The sequence below is a fragment of the Nicrophorus vespilloides genome, unplaced genomic scaffold (assembly GCF_001412225.1).
Source record: "Nicrophorus vespilloides isolate i.1.1-1 unplaced genomic scaffold, Nicve_v1.0, whole genome shotgun sequence".
Lineage (NCBI taxonomy): Eukaryota > Metazoa > Arthropoda > Insecta > Coleoptera > Silphidae > Nicrophorus > Nicrophorus vespilloides.
The window spans coordinates 2,479-10,227 of NW_017098598.1; the positions used below are offsets into that span (position 1 = coordinate 2,479).

The 7,749-nt window shown below is 34.9% G+C and overlaps 2 protein-coding genes across 2 annotated transcripts in view; both read right to left on the reverse strand.

The window, feature by feature from the left end:
- Nucleotides 1-395: 395 nt before the first annotated feature.
- Nucleotides 396-2,656, reverse strand: LOC108562830 (phosphate carrier protein, mitochondrial-like). Its single transcript, XM_017921298.1, has 4 exons — nt 2,562-2,656; nt 1,606-1,788; nt 749-1,545; nt 396-620 (listed from the first exon to the last, which is right to left on the reverse strand). Exons 2-4 carry the CDS (start codon nt 1,757-1,759, stop codon nt 540-542), a joined length of 1,032 nt encoding a protein of 343 aa, XP_017776787.1. The 5' UTR covers nt 1,760-1,788; nt 2,562-2,656; the 3' UTR covers nt 396-539.
- A 1,441-nt stretch (nt 2,657-4,097) lies between these two features.
- LOC108562827 (serine protease gd-like) overlaps nt 4,098-7,749 on the reverse strand; it is a 7,011-nt gene continuing 3,359 nt past the window's right edge. The window contains exons 2-6 of the mRNA XM_017921295.1: nt 6,852-7,026; nt 6,599-6,796; nt 6,260-6,514; nt 5,754-6,179; nt 4,098-4,521 (exon numbers count right to left, since the gene is read on the reverse strand). Coding sequence (XP_017776784.1) covers nt 4,310-4,521; nt 5,754-6,179; nt 6,260-6,514; nt 6,599-6,796; nt 6,852-7,026 — 1,266 coding nt within the window. The 3' untranslated portion in view covers nt 4,098-4,309. The remainder of the gene's footprint in view (nt 4,522-5,753; nt 6,180-6,259; nt 6,515-6,598; nt 6,797-6,851; nt 7,027-7,749) is intronic.

A 7,749-nucleotide genomic window follows, 5' to 3' on the forward strand; every position in this document is an offset into this window, starting at 1 on the left:
ACATGGTGAACAAAGTGATTTTATTTTTCATATTCTTGTTTTGTACCATCAATGTAAGTTTTAGATTAGACATGTTCAATAATTTGGTTTTCATAAATGATTAGATTTATGCCATTAATCAACATGCATGTAGCAAGTAAAAACATTCAATTTGGTTACGCGATATGGAATTGTGTATGATAGTAATTTGTATGTATGTAATGATCAAAATGAAACACATTTGAGTCTTGTTTTTATAATATCTATATACAATCTAATCAATTTAATATCATTGATAGTATTGACATACTTTTAATTAAAATAATCATATAACAAATTTCAGAAAACGAAAATGGTTACGCTACTAAAATAAGATTATACAATAAACTGCAATTGATCTTTGAATTTTTTCTTCATTTTCGATGGTGTATGGATGCATGCATGCTCGATTCAAATACTGATGTTGACACAACAATTCCGTTTTGTTAAATAACTTAAGTAAATAAAAACAAACAAAAAATAATATTAATTAATTAATTTAAACAATCAATTTATTGTGTTCATTTCTCGGCAGCCGCGAGCTTCTTCTTCAAAGACTCTGGCATCTCTGGTGGTGGTGGGCGTGGCATCTTGGTGGCTACCTGCAATGCGAAAGGAACAAAGCATTAAGACATGTCATGATCGTATTGATTTTCTTGGTTGTATAACGTGTCTGGATGTTTCCAACTATGGGAAATTGTTTAAGACGTTATTTGGTGGCGATAATTACCTTGAATGCATCGTAGATGAACCATTGGAGGGCGGTAAGAGTACCAATCATGACTATCCTAGGTCCAAGACCCTTCCAGAGACCGGCCCATCCCAATTCCTTGGCAGCCTCGGCGGCGCTGACTCCCTTCTTCTGGTTCAACTTGGATACAACGGTATCAGCTGGATGGGAAACGATGGCGCAGAAGACACCAGCGATGTAACCAGCGGCGAATGTAACAATCAACTGTTCGCCCTTGCTGCAGTCAGCACGTGGTTTCGGTACAACGTAGTGGTACAGCAGCTCGACGGTACGCTCGAAGCAGGCGAACTTCATCATGGTGTATGGGATTTGCCTCATCCACAATGGGACAAGGGATTTGTAGAAACCGTTCAAGCCTTCCTCCTTGTAGATCTTGGGCATGGCTTCGCGCAGGGTGTTGGCGAATCCGGGGGTGGTCTGGATCTTGACCTTGCAGGATTCCATCGGGGACAGGGCGATGTCGGCGAAGAATTCGGCGGTGGCAGAGGAAGCCAAGTACAGGGAGGTACGGTACAGGTAGGCGTTCTCGTCACCGATGACGCCGGTGTAGAATACTTTGAATACTTCATAGAGACCGAACTTGCAGAGACCTTGGGCGGAGTAACCGAAGAAGGTTGGGGCCCAACCCTTGGCGAGACCACGAGCACCTTCCTCAGCTACGGACACCTTGAAGCCATTGATGACGCCCTTGTACTTGTCTGGGTCAACTTGGATACGGCACTTGACCAAGTCCAATGGTACAACCATAGTATGGGTGATACCACAAGACAAGATACCTGCAGACAACAAAACATTATTATAGTAGTTATGATACACAATAAAATACAATCAATTACCTCCAAGACCACAGAGGGCAAAGTATTTTTTAGAAGCAAATTCACAACTCTCTCCTGGCTTCACTGCAGCAGCAGCAATGCTTCTTCCAGAAACCAATTGGTTGGGTTGCTCAGAAGGCTGGCATATAGCCTTAGTGATGAATGATGGAAGCATCTTGTTTTTATTTTCCTTGCCTAAATTAACTAAGAAAAAAATACTTCTTTACTACATATGTTACATCACTGACAGATGTCAAAAGTCTTAATAATTACAAAACATTAGTACATATATATATTTGACTGTAGCTAATTCCAAGAAATAGATATTTTTAGGTTATGTGAATGACCTGAGATACGGAAAAATTAATTATTAGCATAGATTAGCACTCGCGTAAAGTGAGTAAGCAACGATTACAAAGTTCATTAATTAGCAGACGTAGATAAATTTGTTTTGTGCTAAATCGGCAGAAAAAATAGTGATAAATGACATTCCTCGTCACGTGCTTGTCGTTAGATAACGGCAAATCGATTTCTGCTGTTACATAACCAAGTCTGAAGTCTTACGTGGAAAAAGAGATTTCCGTCTGTTTGTCAAATAATCTCTTATCAATTAGCAAGCATGTGGCTAAAATCGTTAATTAATTGTTTAAATTAATGCCGATTTGCTTTTTTTTTTCAATCAATTTTAAACTTCTTAAAATATCTCTAGTTTAAGTTCACAGCCTACTCTGACTGATTTAGACTGTGCTTCCCATTCATTGCAAGATTGATCTAATTGTCTTACATAAGTTTCTGCTATAATGGCACAAGGGCACTATGTCAATGCCTATGCTAAATATAAGTTATTGCAAGGATAATGCATATTCTTATATGAATTATATAAGAATTTTTGATATTCTACCCTTTTTATAAAAAAAAATATGTATAAGGATCAGATAGATTTGCAGATGTTCGGAAGAAAGGTGGTTGGTACATACCAGAATAAAATGGCCGCCAAGGAATCTGAGTGTGTCTGACTGTACGGAACGGTGGCCGTATCACAACTGCTTTTGCGCCAACTAACTGTGCGCGTTCCGGGCCAAAAAATTATAAAATTTGAGTCACATGAAAACTTGCGCACAGGACGAAGGAATCAATAAAATGTACGGTAAAAGTGCGCGAAAATTACTCATGTTCAAAACTGTGAATCTTGACAAAACTGCTTAAGTTTGCTTCCAGGTGCAACATATTCTTAGGAACAGCTGGTTCTATTGAAAATGTCCATTTTTTGTGTCGTGGCGACTAGTACAATATAACATATCAACTACAATTGTGATTTAACACTATATTGATTGATTTCTATTAAAAATCATACAATGAAGCATTTCCATTCAAAAATATAAAATAATATATTTTAATACTATTGACAACATAATAGTTACATAGCCTACTACGAAAATAACATATCTATTTTAGTTCTATGTCAATAAGTGATGTATTTTCTAGAAGGCTATCAACCTTGTTTATATCATTTTAGAAAATTGTTTTTAGGTAAATTTGGTTATATATCCTTCCACAAGGATCTAACGTAGATCCACTACTTTTATAGATTATTAATAAAAAAATATATTTTAGTTGCTTTTAAAAATGTTACTGTTCTTTGAAGACCCAATCCCCAATCGTTGCAACTCGATTTGAATTTTAATAAGAGTATATATTAGAGAGAGGAATTTTAGTATATTCAGTTTTAATATAAAGTCTATGAAGTTATTGTTACTAATTAATAGATTACTAATATCTAGAATTTCAATTTAAGTTTTTATTGATTGAAGATTGATGGAAGAATCGGATTAAATTTAAAAAAAAAGTATGTTTGGTTGCCTAAATTAAAAGTATTTCAAATAGGATCTTATATACATTGTGTACAATTGTGGTGTTGCTGTTCATATTCAAAGAATATATTATAAAATTAATTAAGTGTTTGCGGTTTATTCCATATTTACTTTGTCTATTTGTTTGCAATCACGAGTCAATGAAAATAGTTGGATATGTTTGTTCTCTTGCGCTAATACTACTAATCAAAAGATGGAATGTTCTGAAATTATAGTAGTCTACAGAAGGTTTTAATTTGGAGCAATAATTAATCATTTATAAATACATATATTTGTGAAAACTTAAATAAGTATAAAAGTTTTGATATGAGGTGAAAAGAAGTGTTCGATTTGTGCATCTTAAAAAATTACAAATAATTAGATTAAGGGCGTAAACCTCCCCAATTTTCATTTATTTATTTTTTCATTTTTGGGTTAGGGATACTTTCCACGTTAGACACTGGATTTAAGTATAAGAAATAATGTCGATGTTGTTAGAAAGAAGAAAAAAACAAAGAATTAAGAGTACAAAACTATCTTTTACTTAAATAATTCCACTAATATTTATATTATGAATATACAAACAAAGCTAATCTACGCAATTCCATGTACAAATATGTAATTTACAAATAAGATATAATTGTCATATAATCAATTTTGTCCAAATTTGGAATGCAAATAAATCTTATTAACTATAGGAACATTCAATTGGTACAGAATAATTGACTGGAATAAACCATGTGCATCACTTATTTAATCACAGTGAATTACAATTACGTTAATAACTAAGAACAAAAAGTGAACAATGTATTTAAATATTTATACAATAAAAAAAAACTTAACAATTGCTTATTACAGTTTTAAGGTATAATATTTCAGTCAAAATTCTTTGATTCATTGACGGCCGCTACAATCCAATTGAAGAATTGCGTCACATCGCTGAAGACGAAATATTGGAAGAAATCACAGTTCCTATCCTTGGCCACGGACATCGAAACTATCCCGCGGATCGTCCATTTGTCGTTCCGTTTCATTATAAAACCGCCACCGCTGTCTCCGTTGCAAGGACCGGAACCATTTCTGAAACCTGCAGACATTTTTTTTTTAAATTCAAATATATCTATAATTTTTTCATTTATTGGTTATGCCTTTCATGCCTATTGGGACAGTATGTCCAAATAACAATGTTTATTGGGACAATAGATTCGAGATACGATATCTGTTGGGACATAATGTCCCAATTACAATGTCTATTGGGACAATAGATCTCAGATACTATATCTGTTGGGACAATATGTTCCAATTACAATGTCTATTGAGACAATAGATCCCAGATACGATGTCTGTTGGGACATAATGTCCAATTACAATGTCTATTGGGACAATAGATCCCAGATACGATATCTGTTGGGACAATAGTTCCAATTACAATGTCTATTGGGACAATAGATCCCAGATACGATGTCTGTTGGGACATAATGTCCCATTACAATGTAACTAATATATCTCAGATGCGATGTCTGTCGGGACAATATGTCCAATTACAATTCTATTGGGACAATAGATCCTAGATACTATATCTGTTGGGACATAATGTCCCAATTACATGTCTATTGGGACAATATATCTCAGATGCGATGTCTGTCGGGACAATATGTTCCAATTAAATGTCTATTGGGACAATAGATCCTAGATACGATATATGTTGGGACATAATGTCACAATTACAATGTTTATTGGGACAATAGATCCCAGATACGATGTCTCTTGGGACATAATATCCCAATAAAAACAAGATACTTGGCCATTTTTTAATTTTCTACAAATATTACGTCCCTAAAACATTTATATTTAATAATTTCTATTGACTTGATTAAGTAACCGCAGCATTTTTATTGCAAATTTATAAACGCGCAAATCGGTCCGACAACCGGTCCGTTACCAAGGTAAAAGGTCATTAAACAACGTTATTTTTAATTACAAAATTGTAAATGTAATACATTTAATGTCTAATTGATTAATTAATCAGAGCCATTGATAATTTTTATCTTGTTAGAATATTTATTTCTTGCTTTGATGAATAACAGCCTGGAAGTGTTTTTGAAAAGAGAGATGGATTTAGTAAACAATGTGCATTGACAGGTAATTAAAAATGTGCAAAATCAATACAATCTTCAAATATTTGTTTACTTTCAAGTTGGCTCTGTTTTTCGTGGATCAACATTTAAAAATAACAAACTCAAGATTTTTATTACTTGTTCATCCACGGTTTTAAGTTAATTTTAACGATGTTTGTGGAATCAGGTTTAATTGATTTACCTGCACAGAAAGTTCTCTTCGATGTGATACTCGTATAAACAAGATGAGATCTTAGACAGTCCTCCTGGGAGACGATGGGCAATCTGATTTGTTTGGGTTCCGGTGTGATCAAGTTGTTGAGTTCGTCTTTGCCCCATCCGACCACAGTTCCTAACTGTCCGACAACATCGTCCAAGACGTACCTTCCCGACCAGAGACAGATAGGCCTAATGATTTTCGTGAAGTCGACGGCCTCGCTCATCGTGACCAAAGCTATATCCCCGTCCGAGGATTCGGGCCTGTAATCCGGATGTACGGCGATTCCTGAAACGCCGACGGTCTTCGATCCGCTCATCTGGGTCCACTGTTGAATGTTGTGCGAACCCAAGCGAAGAAACACCTTTTCGAAACGGTGCACTTTATTTGAAATCTTCATGCAATGCGCGGCTAATGAAACAAACAAAAAAGTATATATTTTTTTTGTTTTCATCCAGTTTGTTTGTTTTGAATAGATGTTCTTGGAATACCTGTGAGCACGTGCGTTCTTGATATTAGGTTGCCGCCGCAAAGAAACTCCGGACCTAAATTCCTGACCATGAAAATCGCAACGAGCCACGGAAATTGGCCTTTAGCTACGCTCTCGCCTTTCGCTATGAGCTGGTTGGTCACCAGGCTGACACCGCAGGATTCGTCATTCATTCCCAGCGTCCGCCAATCTATATCACCAGAAGATTTCGCCTCATCCGGAAACTGGTTCCGGCTCGGATTATTGAAAAAGTTACCTAGAATTCGATCAGAAAAAAAATATAAATTATATCACCCAATTAAAATGTAAAAAAAAAGAAGTATTGATGATTAATAATGACCTTGGTATATTTTTCTCGGGTCCTTGGGAAGTACCGGTTGGAAATCGATTGCCGGAATTGGGACTTTGTTGGGTGGATTGGTGGTGTCCACTCGGTTTTCCGGAGTGACGGGTTCCTCGCCTCCTCTGAGACCTTTGCTATAATTAACAGTTAGCTTATGTTGCAGGTTGATGGTGGTCAACACTTGTACAGTCTTCACTGAAAATTTCATACGTTAATTATAGATATTAAGTCATTACGTTGGAGGACTTACGACTGATGGCGGGACCTGAGCAAACCATTTTCCCATTAACAACGATCTTCGTTACTCTGGGTGGGGTGTTTATCCAATATGGAAAGTTCAGTATGTAATTGATGGGTCTTCTGTGCATCACATCGTCAATAGTTTGTTCCCTCGTTGACGCCAACTCCAAATGTCCATTGTATCCCTTTAGAATTTGTATTATTCAGTTATTTTGTAATTTTACGATGATAATTGAAATTGCTCTAACTTTTTTTTTGATATTGCATTGAGAATTTTGATTTAGATCTATGAAAACGTGAGTTTTAGGACCAAATTGTTGATCAGAGAAGAAAGATGTAAAATTATAACTGTATTTTGTGTTGAATTGGGCAACACATATAAAAAAATATCATTATTAACCCATGTATATTTCTTTTACTATTAGTCTTATTCAATGTATTTAATTTAACCATCCAAAATTAACAAAATCACGTATAAAAAGTAGATAATATTTTCATATGTATTGTGTAGAAGGTAGAATTATACAGAGTTTTTTTGTTAGCTCAAATTATCAAAATTATATTTTGAAATATTGGATTTAATTAAACACTAAACTTGTCAAATGACCGTGTTTAGAATTTCCTGTATACAACGTTACTGTAATATCCTTTGTTTTTACATGAAAACGCAAAAAAATGTACATAAAACGATTCTAAATAAAATACCGCTCACGGTAGGAATACATGAAGTGTCGGTAGGTTTAGTGATAAATCCTATGCAACATTATTTTGAAGTTGTGTATATAATAAGTATATTGTGAATAAGATGACCACACGTCTCGTTTTTGTCGGGATAATCCAGATTTTTAACAATTTAACCAAAGTCTCGTTCTTTTGGAAGAAATATAATTTTTACCACTGTATAGCAT